This window comes from Aulostomus chinensis, chromosome 15 (genome assembly GCF_037954235.1).
Source record: "Aulostomus chinensis isolate RoL2024-O1b breed Wild chromosome 15, RoL_Achi_v1.0, whole genome shotgun sequence".
Classification (NCBI taxonomy): domain Eukaryota; kingdom Metazoa; phylum Chordata; class Actinopteri; order Syngnathiformes; family Aulostomidae; genus Aulostomus; species Aulostomus chinensis.
The window spans coordinates 6,291,586-6,316,874 of NC_141334.1; the positions used below are offsets into that span (position 1 = coordinate 6,291,586).

The following is a 25,289-nucleotide window of genomic DNA, read 5'->3' on the forward strand; positions in this document are numbered from 1 at the left end:
GATAGCATTTAAAATATCAAAATAAGCATGTCATGGAGGTTTTGAGTGACACTCCAAAATATATGTTAAACCAGCTTTCCCTCTCCAATAAATTGAACACCTACTGAAGTTGTTCTGCTGCTGATAATTGGATTTTTAGCATCAAATTGTTGTTGTGTTTGTTGTCGTTGTTTTTTAGAATTTCTTGGAGTAAAGATGCTTTATTAAAGTTTGCATAACGTAACGGAACAAAGACTGCAGAAATAAATGTCTGTTAGTTTCACATTAATAATATAACGCACGTGACCCTTTACAGAAAAGATTTTAGCCCCGTTCCTGGAGGGTCAGTGGTCAGATTCGGTGACGGAACTTTACGTGCCACAGGACTTCTCAGCCAAGTGCGTGCTTGGTGGCACGAAGGGTCGAACACCAAGGTCCTCGTTGTGAAAGCAGTTTGTTGACCCGCAAGTCTTAAATACTTAGAAAAGCTGACACCTGGAGAGTTTTACAGCTAGTTCAGTCGAGAAGAATGACTAAAAGGAATGGCTTTACAGTTCAAGGGTCCAAGTTTCTGAAAATGTAATGATCGAAAATGTGTTACCATCGTATTGATTTGTAGTTTTTTAAATGGGAAATAGGCAGCAAGATGGTATATGCATTTGCTGTAGTGGCTGTTCATGAACAAGCAGCTCAGAGACAAGAAAAGGAAATTGGTCTCTGAAGTGAATCTTACATTTTGTACCCACCTGCTGTATCACTCCACTCCATTTACTGTGTTATTTTTATTGCTGTGTGAGATATTTTGAGTTCCAGCTAGAGTACACAGAAGAAATATTTAGGTGTGCAACATTTGTTCAATGTAGTTTTATTTGAACAAAGAAAGGCGCCAAACAATCCCCACAGAGCCCTGGATGTCAATGCCAAATGACATGTAATGATAGCAAATTACAATTCTCATATCAACTATAAAGCCTCACTCATGAGAAGTTTGAAATGCTTGGCGTCATATTGCCTGAACTGCATGCGGAGCTTGTCTAATCCAGAGCAGGATTTATTTCCAAACAACAAAGCTCCCCCCCTCGGGTAAACCAAACCCACTTCCTTCGCTTCTTCATGCTAAGTGGCTTCGATGTCTGGCTTTGCAAATTTTCCCAAGAAATATAATGAGCTGTACTCCAACACAGAAGTGAAAATGCATGATGGGGAGTCATGCCCGCATGGGTTGGCTCTTTAGCCTCACACTTACATTCTGATGAAGCTGACAAGATTATTTTCAATTGAAGAACAAGCTTGTCTTTCTCACGAGTCTAGCAGGGGGGGACATAGGCACTCAAATCCATAGAAAGTGTGATTAATGTAAGGCCTGTGACAACGGGAAGCGCTTCACGTGAACAACAATGAGATGAACGCGCTAGCTTGTGCCATTACGTTCTGTTTTATATCAAACTCGATGCTGCGTCCACTTCACTCCCTGTAGATTGCAGAGCCTTAAAAATGCGGGCAACCCACTTCACTTGAAATTCCAATCACCAATGTTGAACTTCTAGAAATGACCTTTACTGCTGCATCCCATATGAACACAGCAGCTGAGCGCAGAGCAACAGCAGCGCAGTTCTGTGCAAATAGTGCTCGCTACCTCTGCCTGGATGGAGGAAACTGATGAAACAGTCGGGAGAGAGGGGGAAATGTGTGGAGGGGTTGCAGAAAGGTCACCTTCTATCTGTTTTCTGCAGTGAAATTAGTACGCCATCTGCATGTCCCTTTTTATGCAGTACTTCCTGACTCCACTGTGTAAACTGTCACATATTAATTAATTTTTGCACATGGTGTCATTTTGGGAACAAGGTGTGTTTCAAGGCTATCAGGAGGTATTAACTCATCTTAGAAGATGACCCATCCTCTGATTACCATTGTTGTTTGAAAACAAACGTATCAGGAGGTAAGAAGTGAACTTGACTAACAGAAATGACGTACAGTAAATTAGATATCTGGAAATGGATGGAAAGAATGGCGCCCTGACTACATTTGATGAACGTGGTCGAATTTGCTGTTGTAAAAACGCTACATTTGTCATGAAAGATGCATTAATAAAGGAGCAGAGGGTTTTTAAAAAATAGTGTCTACTTTGTTTGTTTTCCTTGTGCAACAAATGAAGTAAAGGTCAACAAAAACAACATGAATAAACCAATAAAAATGCATCAGCTTCAGCCAAATTATTGTTCTGACCACTGGTATCACTATTGGTCCAGGATTTCACAGTTGGTGCATCCCTAGAAAATTTTCCCTCTTAGTTGAAAGTAATGATTAAAGTAGAAAAGTATTAGAAAAAGTCTATTTTAACCCATAGTTGTTACAAGAGATGAAAATAGTAGCTATATTTAAAGTAATTTCAACATGGGATGTGTTTATATTCACCTATTAGTGCATTTGCAAGTCACGTCTACTTTCCTCATCACCATCTCTGGTTTATTAAGGATCACAAGTCTTAGGCAGCTTTATTCCCGGGATCAGGGGCTGAAAACTTTAGCGACTCCTAATCTATTATGTGCACAGTGGGGCGGGAAAAACCCCATTTCTGACTCAATGTGAAGCTCCAGTGGAGCTGCTGCTGGACAAATATGGCAACCAAGGGCGCTGAGTGTGATAGCCAGTGAACCAAGCACTCTGTCAAGCTTTATGTCTTAATAGCTGGACATAATTTGTGGATTTTAGGAGAATAATTTGCATCTAACCGAGTTTCACTGGAACTGCAAGTATCAAATGATTTCAGCGGAAGTTGACACTTATCTTTCAGCTGCTGGCTTCCAAATAGTATACGAAATTGTCCCTGGCGCAGCAAAGACACTTTTTCTTTGACACAAATGCGGAACTCTTTTATGTTGAGTAAGACTGTTATCAGTCACATTAGCCAGGCTTACCGCTCTGTCCCGTGAGTGCAAATCCTCTTGATATCCTTTTTTTTTTAAACTCTTCTGCCACTCATCTCATATATCCTACAGGGCATTCCTGGCCTCACTAGGTCATATGTAGTCTGTGTCTCTCAGCTGCACCTGACATGCAGTGTATATACTTCAAGGGATCGGGATCTGGTTACAGAAACTTGTCAGAGTAACAGCCAAACAGTCAATATCAGTGTTGTGGAAGAACGGTGAAGATGGAGAGGAAGAAAATAGAGAGTGAAGTGTTAAGGAGCCTATTATTCTTTCTCTCTCCAGTCTCAAGATGGGGTCTTATTACTACCCAACAGCCTGAAGCGTTGTCGCCTCTATAGAGTCAGAAAGTAGTCAAGAGTGAGTGTCAGACAATAATGAATTCCAAGGTAACACAAAACAAGTCAAGCTGATGAGAATATTTGACTTTGCTGGAACCTGGATCGTGTCCATTCTGATGTGCCTGTGTGTTTTCTGGGGACGCTGTCGGACGGTCAGAATAAATGGTGGTTATGGTTGTTTGGGTTTGGACTCGCTGTTCATCAGAGGCTGACGGGTTCTTTTTGTCTCCGAGGGTCCATTAGCACAATCTGTAAAGGCACATGTGCAGTTGTTCTCAACAAAATGAATACATTAACTTTTCTATCACTGCTGGCATATGTTTTGTCACCTTTTAATTGCTCTAATTGGTTCCTCATTGTGTCTCACCTTGTTTGCATGGCTGTTTGCTGTCGCCTGCTCTTTGTGCCTTTGTGCTTTATGTGGCTGCTGGTAGTTTTTTATGGCTTGTTTTGCCCTCCTTTTTTGGTCCCCATTTTCTTTCTTTTCTGCCCCCTTTAATTGCGATCATGCAGACGTTTACTGTTGTCATTGTAGATAAAATGTCCTTATATCTTTTCAAATTAAAGACTCGCTCTGCTACTGAATAGAAATCAAATATCGGAGCCGTGGTAGCAGCCACACCTGTGTATTTTGCTGTCATTCATTTTATTTCTCAGTGATGAGGTGTATTACGCCCTCAGAAATAAAGGTGTGGATTCTTCAGCGCATATGCCTGCAGGACATGTTTTTGAACAATTTAATTATACAGTTTGAATATCCATTGATATCATAGTATACATGCTTTCCTGAATTCATATTCAAATTTGGGCTCGCCCCCCTCCCCACTTCCAGACATGATCCCTCCCCATTTTCATTCATATTTATACACTTTATATGCGCTCTTTATATACTCAACCTCTTCCACATTAGCGTGGCCACTTGTTAGCCATCCACTGGCTCAACTTGCATTGTAATACAGTTCATACGCCCAAATCAGCATCTTAATCCAGACGGACATCAAAATGTAGTTTTTACATACAGTCTGAGATCTGGGATCCAAAATCAGTGAAAATCAAAAACTATATCCAAAACTGAGCACCAGTACACACACACACACACACACACGAAGTAGGACTCTTAACAGACTCATAGGCCTTTTCAGAGTCAAATGAGACAAAGGAAATGAGTCTTTAGCTAGTTGCTTTCAGTGTTTGGAGTTCCTGCGGCTTGATGTATTTTGCCGCAATTAGTAAAACCGTCATAGACTGAAAGGCTAAAAAAAAAAAAAAAAAAAAAGTCTTCCGTCTTGTTCCACTGCTCATTAATTAGATCTCCTCTCTCTTAATAAGTTCCAACACGTCTATGGGTATAACATCTCTTGAACTGTGAGCTGTCGGGGATCCCAGGCTGATATGGGCTGTCAGCTTTTAACTGGTGCACTGTCAACATCCTGTCTCCTATCCGAGGGGCAGAGCTTTTGAAACTTTTACATTACTCAGAGCGACAGTTCATAACCTCATCTTCCTGGGCTATAAATCCACTTTGGGAAACACCATTGCAGAGAATCCTGAGATTTATCACCTTTCACGTGGTTAAAAAAAAAAAAGAACAATATAATGAGGGAAAATATTAAGTGTTTTGATGGACTTACGGTAAGATAACTGGGTTAAGGATCAGGCTGAGGCGTGGCTGACAGGCCGATTGACACCTTTTTCTTGCCTCAGTATCTCCTACTATGCATGAACAAGAATGAAACATAGAGGAGAGAGTTGCTGCGATATCCAAGTGTCGTAAAAACATTTTGGGTAAAGGCGATCCTCTAGGTGGCTCTATTTCATGTCACGCAGACATCCGTCTGAAGAAGGTCCTTTTTGAAACTGCTTGAAAGTGCCAGCAGATGCAGGGTGACAGCAGAGATTTCACTGAAGAGAAGCATCAGTTTGAAACGGCAGCATGTAGCAGGGCTTGCTTCAAAGTGGGACATGCACCATTTTGGGGGAAAAGCCATTCCTACTCTAAGATTCTACTTTGTTTTTTGCAATTATTATTACATTATGTACACGACTCACACTTTCAAAGTCTTTGTGGATTTGGAGATTTTTTTTTTCTCTACACTATGAAGTAGAGTGATTTAAATGTGTAAGCAGCCTGATAGCAAGAGTTTCAGCATGTGGTATCACAGATGTTGTGTTTTCTGTCCCTCACGCCCTCTTTATGATGGTTTTACCATTGTAACATGCAAGGTTGAAGCAAAGGAACTGACTGTCCTCCTGAAACTGTGTGCATCATTTGTAAGTGTGACAGCAAACCTACCTGGAGCACAGAGATGGGATAGAGCAGGGAGGAGAGTTCAGCCTGATGGCTTGAACGCGTTTCAGAGCTCAGCTAGAGGCCCGTACACCATTACACAGAGCCACCGAGGGGCTGAAGTGCAGCTCGCTACTGCATTCCAGTTTTAAATTGGACAAAGGGGTTATTCTAGTCAGGCACGTGAGGCTGATTTCAGAGTCCTGTGAGTTCAGTGTAGGGAAATACAATTAGGAATGTTAGTAGTGTTTGACAACTATGTCCCAAACCTTTAAGTGAACTGTGATAGTGCTGTTTTCAGCGCCTCTAAGAAGTGTGTTTACGCACCATTTAACTTATCTGCGATGTTGTAGTTTTGAACAATTACCCACTTAAATTTAACAATAACACCATTGTGACTGCTCCAACCTTTATGGTTCTGCAGGTTCAGTGATATGAATTTGTTTAACCTCATTGCTGCAGTCTGGTGTTCAGATTTTTTTTAAATTTATATATAGATATATATATAGATATAGATATAGATATAGATATATAGAGATATAGAGATATATAGATATATATAGAGATATAGAGATATATATATATAGAGATATAGATATATTGATATATAGAGATATAGATATATTGATATATAGATATATAGATAGATATAGATATATAGATAGATATATATAGATATAGATATATAGATAGATATATATAGATATAGATATATAGATAGATATATATATAGAGAGAGATAGAGATAGAGATAGATATATATATATCTATAGATATATAGATATAGATATATCTATAGATAGATATATCTATAGATATATCTATAGATAGATATATCTATAGATAGATATATCTATAGATAGATATAGATAGATAGATATAGATATATCGATAGATATATCTATATCGATAGATAGATATAGATATATCTATATCTATAGATAGATATATCTATAGATAGATATATATCTCTATCTATAGATAGATATATCTATATATAGATATATATCTATATGTAGATATATCTATAGATATAGATATATCTATAGATATAGATATAGATATATCTATAGATATAGATATATCTATAGATATAGATATATCTATATATAGATAGATAGATATAGATATAGATATATCTATATATAGATAGATAGATATAGATATATCTATATCTATCTATAGATAGATATATCTATATATAGATATATCTATATGTAGATATATCTATAGATATAGATATATCTATATCTATAGATATATCTATATCTATAGATATAGATATATCTATATATAGATAGATAGATATAGATATATCTATATCTATCTATAGATAGATAGATATATAGATATATCTATAGATAGATATAGATATATAGATATATCTATAGATAGATATAGATATATCTATAGATAGATATAGATATATCTATATCTATAGATATAGATATATCTATCTATCTATATGTAGATAGATATAGATATAGATATATATCTCAAATGCCATTACATTTAGGGCCGCACGGTGATGCAGTGGTTAGCTCTGTCGCCTCACAACAAGAAGTTTAACAATCACTGCAAGATAAAGTACAGTAAGACGAGTAAGTATTGGGTTTACTCGCCTCTTGACGACATGATTACAGATTAGAAGGCAGATTTAACACAGTTTGAAGTGTGTTCAGTCATGAAAAGCTGCTAAATGAAGTATACTCATCATACGATGTTTGATTCTAATCCCGTATCATTTATGTGAGTGTTGTGCACATTTCTGGACTAACTACCAAAACGGCATATGACACAGATATATTGATAAACCTGCTTGTTTTTAATTTAAAGGTAAAGTCGGGATTTAAGACACAAACAGCGCTAATGAACGTCTCCGCTCGTGTGGCAGGCTGAGAGGCATCCACCACATGGATCAGTGTGATAAATAGATGATTTGATCTACCGCCCACAAACAGAATATTGTAAATGAGAAAATGTTTGCCCCACAAGCAACATGAAACATTTGTCAGCATAACTGATGTAGATGAATGTGTGCTGAAACCCTACGCGATACTGCTGGCACGCGTCACCATTAGCAGCAGCCTGACAGGATTGTTTTTATAGTTTTGTCAGACAGAGAAAATATGTGTTTTGTGTCCGAAAAAAAATAATGATCCAATAATCATGTAATGTAGATTGAACTTTGGAACAAAATGAAATCATCGCTGGTACAAATTAAGATATCAGCTTTAGACATTGAGGTTAATTGAAAGCATGCCACATCTTATACAGATGTAAAAGATGTCTTGTTCTGGGATATCGGCCACTGAGGGCTATGATACAGTCGGTATTTGATATCGTTTATATATTTTAAAGTTCTGAGATGAGAGCAGGCCCAACTTTCCCTCCTACATCCAGCCTCGTAACTCAGGAGCATCACCGGTGCACTTTTCTCTCCTGATTCTGTCTGATTCTCCTGATTTTTCTTCTCCCGCTTTTAAAATGTTTTAGATCAAAAATGTTTTCAGCCCAAGTCTTCTGAAATGTACATGAATAAAAAAAAAAAAAAGCCCTTCCACAAAGTGAACAAGAGAAAAAAGGGAGGAACCTCTCCTGATGGTTTTGTGGCCACTAAATTAGAATCTCCCAAGAAAGAAAAACGAGCAATAGGAAGAGCGTGTAGCCAAGTGGGGCGGCACACAGAGTCTGTTTGTCATGCAAGTCCTTCACTGACCGTGTGTGATCTGAGCAAAACTGCCAAAGGGTGCACTGCTTTTTAAAGAGTCTGTCGCTTTAAGTTTTTTAATATGCTGGTCAAATAAAGGCTTCCTCATCGACTTTCTCTCTCCTGATGAATTTAAAAATGGACCATTCATTCTACACCACCAGGGCTCTGTTTGTGTGTGTGTGTGTGTGTGTGTGTGTGTGTGTGTGTGTGTGTTCATATATAGGCAGCACATGAGGACAGTGACTGGCAGATCTCATTTGGTGTTTAATTTCACGAGGCTGGGCTCTCATCTGTGAGGGCCCATCAGCCTGGGGCTAGCACGGCTGAATGATGTGAGTGCTTCCTTAACAAGTGACACTTACACAGACAAGATTTACATGATTTGACTGTTCCTGCATAGTTATCATCCAGGGCACACACCAGTTAACCCCTTGGGATCTCTGCAGTCCCTGATATTGGAAATCATTGATATTTTGATTAATATTTATATGATTTCCAACCATCCATTATCTCTATAGCTTATCCTGTGCAGTGTTGCGTGGGAGCTTGAGTCAATTCCAGCCAGAATAGGGCGAGAGGTTGGGCAAACCCCTGGACAGGCCATTAGTCAATCACAGGGACGATGCGTAGAGACAGTTAACCACTAATATCACACCTGTAATTAATTTAGTATCTCCAATTGTTCAAATCCTATGAAATTGAACAATATATATGTATATATTAAAGACTTAAAGAGTCAATTCTGGATGAGAGTCCATAGGTGTTACAGTAATTTTAACTGGGCAGTCCTCTTAAAATCTTTTCTCAATGCTACTTTTAGCCAAACTGTAGCTACATTATATTGACTCCTTCAGCTGATGGATTTGCTTAAAAGAGCAGCAAGACGTAGCTGAAAGAAAGTTAGCGGATCAATAGACTTAAGACCGGCTTCCCTGCCAGCCTCTAGGACCAAAATAACCTGATCTTTAAACACCCACAGAATAATCATTTCTGTAAATTTCAGCAAATACATCCCAAGAGAGAATAGAGTTTCTAGTTATAGACACACTAACACATTTTCTTCCACTTTTTCTGAATTCCTTTAACAAAAGCCGTCTTAAACTTAAACTTTAAAGACAAAAAGCAGAAAGTAGCCTATTGTATTTTTGTCCACTATACTCAAGCATGTTGTTTACATTTTTGGTTGCACTAGCGTGTTCATCAACATGGCTAGGAGTTTTACCTGTGTCCTGGTTGTCCTGTTCTTCACCCAGCAGCAGCTGTGGTTGCAAGGGCATCGCTGCAGCAGATGCAAGTGCCACTTCAGTGAAAACAATTGATTGAAAATCTCACATCTGTTCTCCATTGTTGGCACTGTCAGTCTTGATTTAGGTGTCTGTCATTGGTTTATGTAAAATAAAAACACGCATCGCCAGCTCAGGTGACTCATGGTCCTGATCTTATCAACATTTAACTCCTGCACTTCTTTGGATTATGTTTTTGTGCTGTTCAGTTCCAGACTTTAGGACCCTCTAAGGGACATTTGTTTTCAGACTGGTTCTGCAGTAAAACACACAATAAAGTCCAACACCAGAGTAAAGGATCACAGTAAAAACAATAAACCCATTACCTGAAAGTACAATAACACACATAATGAACTGTGACACACAGGACAACCTGTAAAGACCTGCATCAGCTGATAAGACTGGACAAGAAGTCGATGCTTTGATGGCTTCTAATAAATAATTCTCAACAGTGTCAAATGCCACCGTGTACTGGAGGGCACTTAAAGGTGTGTGTGTGTGTGTGTGTGTGTGTGTCTGTGTCTGTGTCTGTGTCTGTGTGGCCAGAAAAAACTTGCATCAAAGTTATAATACAATGTAACGTGTTTATAATTTTGTCTCCACGCAATTCATACAATTGATTGGCTTTTCAGTATAAAGGTGTTCTGTGACAGACATTTACCAAACGGAGTTGACGTGCTTGTTTTGTGTCTGCTTGCGCGTGCGTCCGTGCGTGTGCGTGCGTGCGCGTGCGTGTTCATATTTTTAGCTCCCATGCGACTCATCATCATTTGTGACTTGAGAGGGTTGTCTCTTTGTTGACATCAAAGGATTTTTTTTCTGTGTCCTTTCTAATACAGATAATTATCCCCATCAGCGTGGGCTTTGATGTTTACATAGTCTATTATGTTGCGGGTCTCTGCTCATTCATGCATTACCCGTGTTTGTGGTTAGAGTGTGTGTAAATTTGTGTCTGCATGTATTTGTACACACAAAGTATTGACATGAATAACAAAATACCAGTGTCAAGATACAACCAAAGCAGAATTATTGGTACTCTGAGATATTTAAGCGTGATTATTATTTCTTTCTTTAAGTCAAGATATCTTCGCTTATTATTCTTGTGTGGAAATGAAGTAAAATAAGATCTACTAAGCACTGTGATTTGTCAGATTTGCTCTCCTTAGTTTCATCTCTTCTTCTTCTTTCTCCTCTTCTTCTTCTTCTTCTTCTTTTGTGTTAAATTCTGAATGCCTCAGTGGTTGCAATGACTACAAAATAGCTTATTTGAATATGATTTCAGATAAAATGTTTTCATCTCCTTTCTAAATAATGTAAGACCTACAAGTCAATCTGAGGTAAGCTATCAAGAGGAGAAAAAAGCTGCTGAGTATTGAAGATTTACAATTCCCTGTTTCACTTGAATCCAGCCGAACATGAGGAGGACAATGAAGTGTAACAGGTCAAAATGGCTTCAACAGAGTGACTCAAAGAAGTCATGTATTCTGTTTTCATTTTTTTACTTATTTATTTCCCTCCCCCCACAGATACACACTCATGGGCAGCTGGGGTGTTTGGGCTGTGGCCGTTCTGTTGGCAGCCTCAATGTGCTGGCTGGCTGAAGGGCACAAGAGCAGCAGGCGAGGCAACGTGGATACAGTCAGCATGTCACGGACCTCCTCCCAGGAACCGCACGCTACGGTAAACCTGCGCACACACACACACACACACACACACACACACACACACACACACACACACACCCCAATACACTTTTGTTATAATTTTTTTTCTAAGGGATGTCGTTCTCACTTCCTATTAGAAACAAAGGTGACACGGGGCGATCTTTCTTCCTGTTATCTGTTGTGCCATGATTTCTGGTGATCCGTGTCTCAACCTGTTCATTACTACCTCTTTGGAGCTGCTTATAGTTCCATTATCTTGAGTGTCCACTGTAATGTAACCAACCTGATTATTATTAGATGAGCTGTATTAGCTAGGCATCAGTTTCATGAATGTCTTTCACTCCTTTACCTTGATGAAACACTGTATCACCACGAACAGGTAAACGCAGCTGCTTAATCGCCACATTTCTGAGAGAGAAAATGTCTTCATGTAACTCCTCCCAATTTGAGCATCAAGCTTCTTTTTTTAACTTTTTTTTGGGGGGGTAATTTTTTTTAACCATTAAATCTTGGCCTGATTAACTCCAGTTGAGTAGAAAAATAATATTCTCTTATTTTTTGATTTTTATTTGTAATGGAGAGTATTCAACCAAGAAATATCCATAATAGCAAGCACAAAGAAGGTGGCCTGCCGTCTTTTGTAAGTGATTAATTATTCGATGTGCGTCCAACAGTTCTTAGATAATTGTTTAAGCACTAATGAGCATGTTTCTGAATGTACTCGCCTGCTGATATCGATTATGACGGCAAACAAGAAATGACTGGTTTAAAGTAAAGAAAAGCGAGAGAGAACAAAAGCATGAAGCCCCAACAGGTTGTCAGAAAGACACAGACCCACAGCACACAGCCCCGTGGTCATCTTAAGTCTTTGTGAGATGAGACATGTGCACCCCCCCACCCCCAAGTTGTCTCACTCTGGGCTTTGTTAGTTGGCAGCTAACTGTGGTATGTCATTTTGCCCTAATTTGTTGTTACCTCTAAGATCCTTTACACCAAAAAAAATAATTCCCAGACATTTTCCTTTTCCTCAATCCGGCCTGAATTGGAACTTCTAAAATGCTGTCAATTGGCACCAGAGTTTAAAGTTGACCCCTGGGGTGAATCATGCAAATTTGAATTCACATAAATGCAGGATTTATTCTGAAAGCCTTTAGAAATGTTTAAATAGTGCCAGATTTTCTTTTAATTCTATGTCTAAAACCCCTGAAATCCAATATAAATAATACAAAAAAGTCTACATGAAAGAATTTCAATTTTTATTTCTTATCAACTTCCTGCGGGCCATGTTGGACACCAGCAGAGTGCCAAAATGCTTGCACATTCACACAGAGTTGGGGGCAGCTCTGGTACAATTCCTGCATATCACCAGGCTCAGACAGGGAGGATATTAGAAGGAAACTTAGGTCAGAGTGCAATTATGATGTCTGGACAAGACCTGAATGTTGAACACTGATAATATGATGATGGACAAAGGATACGGCACCAGCAGACTCAAACTGTTGGAAAACTGATGTCTCTCTCAGGTCTTTAGAATGTCCCTTCTCACAGTGCAAAGTTCCACATTTTGTGTGTGTGTGTGTGTGTGTGTGTGTGTGTGTGTGTGTGTGTGTGTGTGTGTGTGTGTGTCCAGAAAAAACTTGCATCAAAACTAGTATACAGTGTGTGTGTTGATTTCTGGACCAGGAACATCTTCCAAAACATTTGTGATGTCACAAAACTCGCTTGTAGGCCTGCGTTTTATAATAATCATATTTCACAGCACATACAAAGACAAATGCATTTTTGCATAGTCTCATGTCTGTTCAATGAATGTGCCCTTTGTTATCTGCATGTCCTGAAGCTTATCAAGATAAGTAGAAGTAAATAATGAAGAGCTGGCGCAGGTCAGATGATGTAAATTAGATGATTTACTGTGGCTGATGCTGAGCCAGTCAAGCTTGGGATGCTGTTATCAGTGGGGAGAGGTTTCACGCAGAGCATGTCAGGTGTTTATATGCTGCCAATCTGACAGCAGCATTAAAGAAAAGAGCGGTTACGTGACTTTTCCAGGAGCGCCAAAGACATTGAAAATGCTTAATGCATTTGAGTAGAATTAAGAAAAAGCCTGTCTCTCTGTGTTGGATCCTTCAAGCATATTTGAAAACGGTAACAGAGGAAAGGAGGTGTACGGTGAGCGAGCATCACTGTGGTGGTGACACTGACTGACTGACTGCAGCCACTTCCTGGCACCGGGAGTGACATGGATGCCTTCTTTGCTCACAGTCAATGCTAACCAGTCTTTAACCGCTGCTCCACCATGAATAGAATTGAGGCCATTGTTTTTTGGCTGTGGAGGGAAATCACCGTGGATACATGTGGTGTTCAGCTGAACTAATGTCTCTTCTGCCAGGGAAGCTGTTCGGGTGAGCGCCTGTTCAAAGCTGAGCTGTTTGAGAGGTTGAGCTGATGTTATTGTTTGCCACTCCAACACTGAAATAATTTGTTCTGCTCGTTTCATTTCCCAAGTTTTAAATTGAATTTTCCATCCCTTGTATCTACTTCTTTTTTTGTTAGGATTTTTACCCAGAAAGCTGTCTTTTTTTTTTTTTTTTTTTTCACCCGTTGGAGTGCAACAAAAGTTCACAACTTTTCGGTTAGCCCATTAGTAGCTGAAGGAAACATTTAGTAGGTAGAAGCTAAAAGGTGGATGTCATTATCAGCTACAACTCACTAGGATTGTAGTCGCATGTGCTACTTACTCTACTAAGCGCAAGTATTTGGCATTCTTTGGAGCTGCTAGCGTATGCATTACCTAGTCAATGAGGATCAGCAATCATCATTTTACACATTTACTTCTGGTATTTTTTTGCAAGGGGTGGCATAGTGGTTAGCGACCCTTAACAGGATAAGCAGTAAAAGATGGACGGATTTTTTTTTTTTTGCAAGTTCTTTTTTATTCCTGCTGGTATCGTTCAGGAATCACTAAAAACGGGCCGGTGCCGAATAGGAATTTTTTTGTGTTTCTAATTAAAGTTAGGAAAAACTAAGAAAGGAAAGACAGGTTTTGATAACACGACACAGAAAAATGAAAATGTGCCATGAACACATGAAAAAAGATTGTGAAGCAGCCACAAGTCTATTGTGACACCCGCATTGTCTGAGCCGAGTATGAAAAGACCAACTGGTAATTAATGAAAGTGGATTTGTCCTCATCTCACTGCATTCAATTCAGATTTGTTTTTGTTCCTGAAGGTCAGCGTTCTTCTCTCTTGCCAGGAAAGGTCCCTCCTCTCCAAGTTTGTAGTTTTCCTAAGGCTAACAAAAGTTGGCATCTCTTGCTCTGTCCAATAATTTTGGCTGTAGTATTTTAAAGCAATACATCACCCAGAAAGTGTTCCCTGCCTTTTAAGGACTCATAAATATGTTTCTTGAGCCAAAGAAGAACATTGTCCCTCTGTTTTGCGGTTCCAAAAGACTGTAAAAGCAGCCTTGTATATTTAGCTTGAAGCTCTAGGCAGCTGACAACTAGCAAACTGTCCTAAAACATCAGTTTTCCACTTCTCAAAGACATCATCCAGTATAATCCACATCTTCTTTGACCAGGTATGGTGAATAAGATTTGGGGAGTGACCTGTTGCCACGTGCTGCAAACTGCCTCATCCATGGTCATTCACAGGAATTATTGTATTTTGTTTGTTTTTAGCCCCGATCAGCACGTGACTGAGGATAGGAATGGAAAAGAAGACTTTGTTGTGTAGTTTTTGCTGTTGTAAGACGTTATTCACCATTAGCTTCAAGCTAAATAGACGTGGGTGCTTCTTTCTGCATTCTGGAATCACAAAGATGGTAGGAAGAGTAAAAAAATGTCTTTTTTATCTTAAGCCCTGTATTTGTGATTATTTTGAACGCAAAATATGCTTTTTAGGTGAGGTGTTGCTTTAGTCATCATATATGGAACATGTAAGGCACAAAAGCACTGAACAAAAAGCCGCAATGTTGGGTAATGATGTTGATGCCTGATGTTACAATCTCATTCTAGTTTGATTTAATCGAAAACATTTACTCGTCGTCCCTGAAACTGCACTTCCAAGTCAACGAGAACAAGTGTAGTGTGGAAGTGTGTAGAAAATGACACTCCGTGAGGCTGTTTAAGAGAAAGATCATAATAAATGAGCATATTTAGACTGTGTCAGTGAGAATCACTGGAAACACGAGACCATTCCAGCTAATGACTGTAAAAAAACAAAGGAGCTGTAATCTGTTGGCTTTTGCTTCTCTTTTGCGTGTGAAGATGTTACCGCTCACACACATTGCCACATTTTTTTTTTGTGAAATCTATTTATTTTGTTGGCGTCTTTTCATTTGGCTCATTAAGTAGCTTGTTGGTGCACTGATGAATTACTGTGAGATAAGACAGGTCCCTCTCTAAGTAACTGACATCAGGGACTTGCTATTGAATGTAGATAGATTAACTTGTGAAAACACAGGCACCGATGGATTCATCTTCCCGCTGCTTCTTCTGGCTGCCTCCTCATACTAATCAGATAGTATCTGCAGAGAGGTGGAACCATGCACATGCTCTTGACTTCAGACTGGAGTCGTCCATTGGACTGATTCCACTCATTCTAGACTTTGCAGCGTGTGCCGTATGCACAGATGAAGATCAGACCATTATCGATTGTTCCAATAAGCCACCAATGGAATGACTTTTCTCATGAAGCGGTGTACATTTTCTAATGGCGTCTACTGCATAATCACATGGCTCTTGGGGCTTTGCATCACATTTTAGATGCCCGCAATGCAGAGTTATGTCCTGCAACTGTAAAAACAGCCACTTGGTCCTTCTTTGATGCACTTCAAAATGCTTTCAGTGCATATTTGGTCATTTAAAGCAATTTACTTCAAAATGCTGCTTAGTTTGTGTTTGGTTGTCTGCACAGTGCTGGAAATTCAATGTAGCATCCAATATATAGGAGAGTTGAAGAGCAAAACATATTGGATGTTACAGACACATTTTTTTTTTAAGTGGGAAAAGTTTCAGATTCTGGTTTGTGTAGGGGATATAAAAATCAACAGAAGCAAACCTCAGAGTGGTTCATGCCTCCATCTTGGATGCCATTTTAAAAGGGTTTATAAACATCTTTACACTTTCACTGAAAACACACAAACTTGACCATGCTTCTTTCAGAGGTGAATCCAAGCCAGAAGGCAAATCGATAGTTATCAGTAGGGTTTTGCAATAGGTTCAGAAAATACTTGTTTGGGATCAGCTGCCGCACCTTTTAAATTTTGTAGCAGCATTCAACCCCGGTTCCCAGTTCCAAATTCCATAGCAGGTCATATCAATATGGGGCACTATATTGTGGACCAGCTTGTGAAGTGAACAAAACCACAAGCAAACTTTTATACGGATGTGTTCTGTATTCATGTGGTATGTTGGTAACGGCCACAAGCTCAGGTATTGACTCCTGCCTCCTCCTCTATCGTCCCGACTCTTCTCAAATTCTTATCTCATGATACTCAAGACAGTGGGCAAGATGTGTAAATAGAAGTAGAGCCATCTAATCAGCGTATCACAGTGGAAACATTGTCGTGAAAAGCGTCCCATCCTGTCCAATTCAAACCCAGTGGGTTACCCCTTTATGCACAAATGACATCGTGGTGCTTATTTTCATATTTTCATTCAAGGAAAGTGACAAAGTGAGGCTGACATGTCAAATACAACCAGCCTCATTATCAACTGTGTGAACTATTTTTTTTTTGAAGTGGTGCTAATGGCCTTCAGGGGTTACCATCGCATAAAAAGCATTCAAAGCATTAAAGAACATGACAAAAGGAAGCCTTGGAGGTGAAGAATAGCCACTACCCTCCGATTATAGCGCGAGTCTCTGTTTCACCTCTATGCTTGGTTTGATTCTCTAATCAACTGATCAAACAGCGGCATTTGAGATGATGGAAGGCGGTGCTGATGAGCACACTCAATTTTATCCTGCCATCATGAGGAAGTACGTCTGCAATTAAGATGGACAGATGGCAGATGGAGAGGGGGATAGAGATGTAGAGATAAAGGAGGAGGCAATGACAGTAAGTACTAAAACTGCAGTGTTTCTTGTGAGGCTCTCAGTCTCCAGGGAAGCTAAGAGGGTCTAGCAGGCACACATATGTTTTATCACTGAGCCTCATTACCGGTGACATCCACACTGAGGGACAAGAATGCAAAATATCACAACACTTTGTGTGCTGCTGCCACATATTGGCTTCTTCAGAGGCAGCGTTGTATTAGAAGACCCACTTCAGTTCTATTTTTACACAGCAGGAATGAGCAAAGCAAAGGATCGACATTCTAAGTTGCATCAGAAGTTCAGACACATGAATGCGGCACTGTAACAAACACAAAAACACAGGTCAGCTGGAGTCCTGCTGCAGGAAAAAAATATTCAACAACAAGAATAAAACTTAATATTTCAGTGGATTAGATGATCGGTTTATCTGTTAGCAGGATTATGCAAAAACTACCAGTCAGATTTTCACCAAACTGGGTGAAGGCGTGTCACATGGGTCAAGGAAGAATCCATTCCGATTCCGGGGTTGATCTCTTTAATACGCAAAGCATGATTTTATTTTCATTTTTTCATCGGGTTCAACTGAGGTCTGTCTGTCAGCCGGATTAAGCGAAATCTGTAGCTAATGCAGATTTCCTCACAGTGAGGTCAACCATATCAAATAAAACATCACACCCTGACCTTTACCATCATGGTTTCAACTTCTCTGTGGAAGAGAAGGCGGGAACAATTCGTGTGACTTCACATCAAATTGAATTATAATGCCAAGGAAAGCATTGAAGAGTTTGTCTCTGTGTTCACGGAATAAATCAAAACTCTGTGGATAATTTGGATGAAGTTTGGTAGAATGATCAAATTTAGATTTTAGAATTTGTCGGGATCTGATGATGCAATAGTGTCTTGGCAGATGTGTCTGAGTGCCCTCGAAGTCTCAGCTTGAGTTGTTCGTGGTTTTGGTAGAATCCTTTTTTTAATCTTCCCACTTCTGTTGTTTATCATGTAATAATGTCACCTCTTTATATGTTAGAATCGCTTCTTGTCACCAAGGTTATTGTACTTTCAACCGTATCTTTGAAGTTGCAAACACTCACATTTGAGAAACTGTCATCAACAAATTAGTTGTGGTGGAGTGGCGTCCCGTCCAGGATGAACCCTGCCTCTCGCCCAATGTCAGCTGGGATAGGCTCCAGACCCCCCCATGTCTCTTAAGCTGTAAAGAAGATGGATGGATGGCTGGATAATCAACATATTTGTTCCTTTTTTTTGGAAAGACAATTATAATGATAACCCTTCTTAATCATAATTCAATCAACTCAGCCTTGTCGCTCCAATTTACGATATTGTCATCTGGGGCAAGCGCGGTTTGTTAATTTAGCTTCTTCACTTCGGTGAGACCTCTTGATATTCACCGCTCTGCTTTCCACGTGCATTATTCCTCTAGAGTGATGCCGTGTAATTTAATTTCACCCAGGTACCATGTTAAATCCCAAGCAGTCACCTTTGCTGTTGTGTAGCACAGAAATGTCAATCCGATTTTGGCATATCATTATAAACTGCTGTAACTTGATGAATTACTGGACACATTCACACCCTGCAAGTTATTCTCCAAACTGTCAATAACTGATTTAATGTGGCAGCTGGCCATCCATCCAGGCATTTGTTAAATTTAAGTGTTTGGGAAGCCATGAGTGAAAGTGAAATTTATTATGATGATAATGATTTAAGACAGCATGCCAATATTTAGTGGTTTAAATTTTTTTTAAAAAAGCAAAAAAAGAAAAGAAAAGAACCCCAGTATTCATCATTCTGGTTTAAATTGTTTATCATCCTAACAAGCGTAGTGCCACATGCCGTCTTGTAGCCTGTTGGCAAGTGTGGCTCCAATTAGAGTGATTTAATTGACTGCGGAATTGGCTTTTGTACTGTAAAATGTTCTCTTGTTCCACTCTTGTCAACTACCATATATTCTCCCTCTGTCTCTTGTCTGTCCTTCTTCCCTTTACATTTTCTCTCTGTCTGGTCTGTCCACTTTTTATTTCCTGTCATCTTTCTTGGAGCAGGACAGAAAAGAGGGAAAGGCACAATAATGAATGGTCCACGAGAAGCTGCGGAAAGGGCTGTTTTTGTCTCACTCCTCCAAGCCTGTAATAACCACTTTTGTGTATGCTCTCTGTTTGCAGGAGAAGGTGAAAGCAGACGGGAACATCGATCAATGTGAGTACACTTACTGTGTTCAAACCAAACGGCATTTTTCACAATGTGCCATGTTGTGCTCTATGACAAATCTTTTTTTTTTTTCTTTCTTTCTTTCTTTCTGCTGCTGTTATTCTGGAACACACTTTGGTTGTCTGATTTCCTGGGAAATGCTGTTGGAAAGTAATTTAAATCTAAATCTAATCTTTTATGGGCCCCATAAAAGGGACCATGCAGCCTATTATGGAGGAGACCTCTGATTATCATATAACTGTTACAATCTGTAAAAACCCCACTTCTCACTTCATCTATTTCTCTACTGTCCTTCAGGGTATGCATTTCAGAACATTGCAGGATTAAATTTAGGAGGCATTTCATTTGTCTGTGGATTTGTACTCTGCCTCACTGTGGGAGAGAGAATAGTTGTAAAGTTTAATGGAGGGGGCTTGCTGTTTGGAATGGCTCATCCCAAGTGACAACCTGTCTTTTAGTTGAAAAGTATATTTGTCAGGTTGATAATTATTCAGCTGTCAATCATCATCAACTCACTGTCAGAAATAAGTGAGAAATGTTGTTTGGCTGCTGGCTAGGCTGGATTACGCTGTAGTGATGCTCAGATAGTTGATGCTTTACGATCATTCTCATTCTTAATTTCTGTATTTAATAATTTGTACAATATTTATGATATATAATAAATAAAGGCACCTTTCTTGAAACCCCAAATGCTTTCCAAAGAAATAAATGACAACAAAAATGAAATGTCGTCATTCAAAATGTCAGAGAGACAACTACATGCTGTAGACCTTCGTGAACAGGTTGTGTTTTTAACTTTCCCTATCAGAAAACCACACTTACAGGTTCTGTCCCCAAAAGTTTGCAGGCAGTTCTGGGGGATGGAGAAGGACTGTAGGGCTGGAGGAGGTCAGACAGGTACAGGGGGAACAAGGGAATGAGGGGATTTGTCTGTGAAGATGGGGATTTTGAGTAAGATGTCTTGACAGGGAGTTAGTGGATGAGGTTGGGGGCGATGTGCTGCCAGAGCTCAGTGCAGGTTATAAACCATGGTAGATAAGTTCTGTGCACACTGGCGCTGGAGTCTGGAGATGTTGTGTAGGTGATAGAATGCAGTTTTTGTTCCAGATGTTGATGGATGACTGAAGTAAAAAAAAAAAAAACAACAAACAAAGAAGACATTTGTGATTTTATATTCCAACAATCCTGAAATACTTTTCAAGCACTGTCGCCTCACAGCAAGAAGGTTCCAGGTTCGAGTCCCGGCTCCAGCACGGGATCTTTCTGTGTGGAGTCTGCTTGTTCTCCCTGTTCCTGTGTGGGTTCTCTCTGGTACTCCAGCTTTTTCCCACAGTCCAAAGACATCAAGAGAGGACGAGGCTGATTGATACTCTAAATTGACCGTAGGTGTGACTGTGAGTGTGAATGGTTGTCTGTCTCTATGTGTTGGCCCTGTGATGGACTGGTGACCTGTCCGGGGTGAACCACACTCAGGCTGCTGGGATAGGCTCCAGCCCCCCCGTGACCCTTAACAGGATAAGCGGAAGAAAATGGATGGATGGATGGATGGATGGAATACTTTTCAGTTCTATCAAGAACACAGAGGCAAGATTGAGTCCTTGGTTGATAACCGTATGCTGTATGCAGCAACAATAACTTGACTGCGTCCTTGAATCTGATGCATTAAGGCAGCTGAATATCTCACCTCAAGCAGTCAGAGGTGCATTCAGGGCAGCTGACGTTAATGACAATGACAAATTTATGGACTCCAAACAGAAGCTTTCCTCCGCCCCCAAATTCGGTACGATGTCTTTTCCAGTTTTCCCTTTGGGAGGAGAACTTTGGTGGATAACCTACATGTTTGCATCAAAACAAAACGACACGGCAGCAAAAACCATGTAGATGTCAGAGTAGCGCTGACGTATAGCTCATCCACTCAATGTAGCATCAAGTGTCTGGCATGTACAGGCTCCAGTCCTGTTAGCCCTTTGGTAGTATTTGATTTTGTTTTTGTTTTTTTAATTGATTTAACAGGGAAATTACTACTTAATGTAGCACGGGAATCCTGCCGTTGTTGTTGAACTGCATCAGGTTTTCAACATGATCCGAAGAGCTCCATCTAGAATATTTTTCACCTGAATAGTACTTAACTGTTGCAGTTAAGATGGTCTTAACTGTAACTTTCAATCTCCGGCACCCAGCAATGTTCGTTTCCCAACGTTTCCCTCCTGTTGACTTATGCAACTCATGTTTCTATTTTTATAACCGTTTGAGTGGCTGAGCTGCAGCGAAGCTGCGTCTGCACCTCACATGGTGATGGTGCAACTGTGCAAGCATTCGCACCCGTTTGTGGATTAATATTTGTTTTCCTGCGCTGTGCTGCTTGAGGCTTTGTAGAAACGACTGCAGGAGCAATCGTTTCAGAGCTGATCGCTGATCGTTTACCTGGGATCATTTGCCGTGAACTTTTATTGTCTTTGCCCTAAACTTGACCCAGCAGTCTCGGGTCATTCAGCTTCAGTGAAGCAAACTTTTGTCTTTCCTTTTTTTTTTTTTTTTTTACTTACGAATATTTTCTGGTTGATTTTTTTTTTTCTTTTTCTGTTGCCTCGTGGTACAAATTAGCTTTCTAAGTCATAATTGCTTTTCCAACCATGTGTGCTTTGCTCATCTGCAGATCTGACACACCAATCAGTACAGGAAACACTTAGAGGTGCATTTTTGGCAGGTGTTTCCATGACACTCTGCCTCTCATCCCTGATGTAGATGTTTGGGACAGTTTAGTCAATATTAAATTCAGAAGAACAACAGTCTTGCATGAGTAACTCCACAAAGACTGAAATCTGTGAAGCATTTTTGCAGTGGCTGATGAATGTGTGGCCAGTTTTGAAGGACAGTAGCACAAGAACACTTTCTGGCATAGAATTTACTGCAGCGCAATGAATTGAAGGCCATGACATGGGTAGATATACACAGGGGGCCACGTTCCTCTCATAACTGTCTTCAAAGATTTAAATTCAAGTTAACATCTTTCTGTATTTGTGCTTTTGAACAATGCTTAGAATTAGTTTCAGTCTCTGTACAGTATTCAGGCATGCAGGTACTTGTGCAATGTCTATGTTGCTACAAATGGAATATTGTAAGTAAATATAAGGAATACTTTAGTAATATTAAATCAAAATGCAGACTTTCTGTCCTTCTGAAATGATGTAAATTTAATGTCCCTTAGACATTCAGGCCACATTGTTATTAAGACTGAAGTACTGGAAAGTTAGATGTGTTCATTTGCTTATAGAGTTGTATCTTTATATTCAAGCCTATAAACTCCTGATGATGAAATAAGAAGAATAGAGCTTGGTAGTGGGTTTTATTTTTCTCCATGATTGCATAAAGTTCATATAGTTTGTGGTCATAGTAGAGAGGGAAGCTCTTCATTCAGCTGTGAGAGTCCGAACTGCCCTGCACAACCGTTGATGTCCAAATCACTAGAACAGAAAAGGGCCTTTTCCCCCTGCAGCAGCGCCGTGATTCTTGCTAATGGGAGGGGGTGTTATTCCCAGCACCCCACTGGTTGCTCTAAGCAGCCTCTTCTCAGGCCATTTTCCTGACTTCAGCTCCACCTGCCACCTGCATTCATCTGGTTCACAACATCATTCCCTGCTTACTGATGTGAGTGAATCATTACAATGAACAAGGTGATAACAGGACATGATTGTGTTTGACAGTCACTTCCTTACATCAGCACTGTGTTTGACTAGGTGGTGACTAGGACCTGCATGGTAATTGGGCTGGAGTGTCAGCACAAGAACAGCAAGCTTTTTTTTTTTGCTTTTTTTTTGCTTTTTTTTTTGGTCCAGTGACTTTTTGAGCACTTAGAAATGCAGATGTCCCGTTTATGAATTCAGCAATAATATAATGCCGTAATGCATGAACGGTATCACTAACAGAACAAAATCTAGGTCCTGTATGAAAACTATTGTCTGTCTGTGATGAAGTAGAAAAGCAGGAGAAGCTCGTGCAAGTTCAGCAGCTGACCTCTTCACCCGTGCTATGCGTGCCCTGTTTGAGGACATCCACTTTAATACCAGGAGCTTTTTCCCCCTCCTCTTGCTACGTGTGCTGATTCCCCTCTTGAGACTAATTATCTGCTGCCTGTTTGTATGCTAAACTAGATCCACTTTCAAAATCGAGCAATGCATTTCATTTTCTTGTTTTGTTCTCCTTTTTCTTGGATGAAGATAAGTGTTTGGATTGTCTGTTTCCACTTCCACTGGCTGTCTCACTTATTCATTCTTTCACTTTATCTTTTTCCCCTCCATTTTTTTTCCTTTCTTCCTACATGACATAACCCTTTTGCCTACATAATGTCACAATGGCCCAGTTTTACCTCCGGAACACATTTGCTGTTAGTGAAAAATCGCCTTTGTGCAAACCTACGCACGTTAGCTGAGGGACCGATTAGAATGATTTATAACTAAATTGACATTTCACATGCACAGCTATCCTTGGTGAGTGGCGCAATTATTGAGTGCTCTTATTTGCTGGTCTTGCTGTTTTGTGGGAAAATTGTATAGAACTAATTGCACAGATCACCTTGCAGTGAACAGCAATGAATTCAGCTTCATCTGCTCAACAGTAGGCCCACATATTAAAGGTACATTTTGTCACCAATAAGCCAGGGCTCCATATTTCATACTCCATATGACCTGAGAGTGCAGCTGGATCATGTTGTTAAAAGAAAGAAAGAAAGGCTTTTCTCTTTTTCTTTGAGATTGGTTTTAGGGGGATAATTTACCAGCAGATTAACATCCTTAGAAATGTTAAATTAGAGGTGGTAAACCGTCTGTCCTTCGCAGCTGCCCCACGCTACTGAGCTGTCAATCCACATGGTCCAGCGGCTCACTGTTGCCTCTTGTGGATTAAAGTGGTATTACAAGACAAGAAAACCTGCCGCTAGCCTGTAGAGGATTAAATTATCCCCTTACAAATTAAACAAAGGTAATAGGGAAGGCAAGATAAGTAAACCTGTGGTTAAATTAGCTTTTAATTGGGTGAGAATTAGATTAAGGGACAGCGTTGACAAAGGGACTCACGAATAAGCAGCAAATAACTGCAGTGTGAAAAAATTACAGAGGACAGAAGGCGGTGTGATGAGCTCAAAGACACAGGAAAGGGGGAGGTGACAGGTTACCCATGTGAATGTGAGAGTCATCCCCTGAGTTTACTCATAAAATCTTCATCTGATTAGTTGACTTTCCACCTTCTTCCTCTCTGCTTTACTGTCAACAGGAAAAAAAAAAAAAAAAGTTGCTTAAATGCAAAGTAAAATCAACAGATGGTGGCTCCTCTACTTTTCCCTGAAAATGAGTCCGAGGGAAAGAGATGGAAAATTGATTACCAAAGAAATGGGGAAGGGAAACTAGCAGGTGGAGACTTACAGACATGATAAAAGATATACAAGACTGAAAAAGGGACATCATAAAAGAGTGGATAGGAAGGAAAAGGGGAGATAGGAGAAGAAACCTCATTTCAGCCCCATGAATCATCATTTTTTTACTTATTTGACTCATTAATACTGAAATGTATCACTGCCAACAGGTGTCTATTTATGGGAATATTTTTCCTGAATTGCAGGATTGAGTGTTCAGGTCTTCATGTACTAAGATGACAAGAAATCCACTTATCTAGAATTAATCTGTATTTGTCCTCATATAAATTGATTTATTAACAGTTTCACAGAAAAACAAACCTTTGGAAAGATGTTTAACGATGCAAATAATGCTGGATTAAAAATTAAAGATGCAAACATCTGCATGCTTTTAAAGAACATAAATGTGAATAAGATT

General features: G+C 39.7%; 1 protein-coding gene across 4 annotated transcripts in view; it reads left to right on the forward strand.

Moving 5' to 3' along the window:
* The window catches only part of fstl4 (follistatin-like 4), a 214,138-nt gene that overhangs the window by 40,328 nt on the left and 148,521 nt on the right, over positions 1-25,289 (forward strand). For all 4 annotated transcript variants that reach the window (XM_086226465.1, XM_086226466.1, XM_086226463.1 and 1 more), the window contains exons 2-3: positions 11,060-11,213; positions 19,419-19,452. In XM_086226465.1, the coding sequence (XP_086082591.1) occupies positions 11,070-11,213; positions 19,419-19,452 (178 nt within the window). In that variant the 5' untranslated portion in view covers positions 11,060-11,069. The remainder of the gene's footprint in view (positions 1-11,059; positions 11,214-19,418; positions 19,453-25,289) is intronic.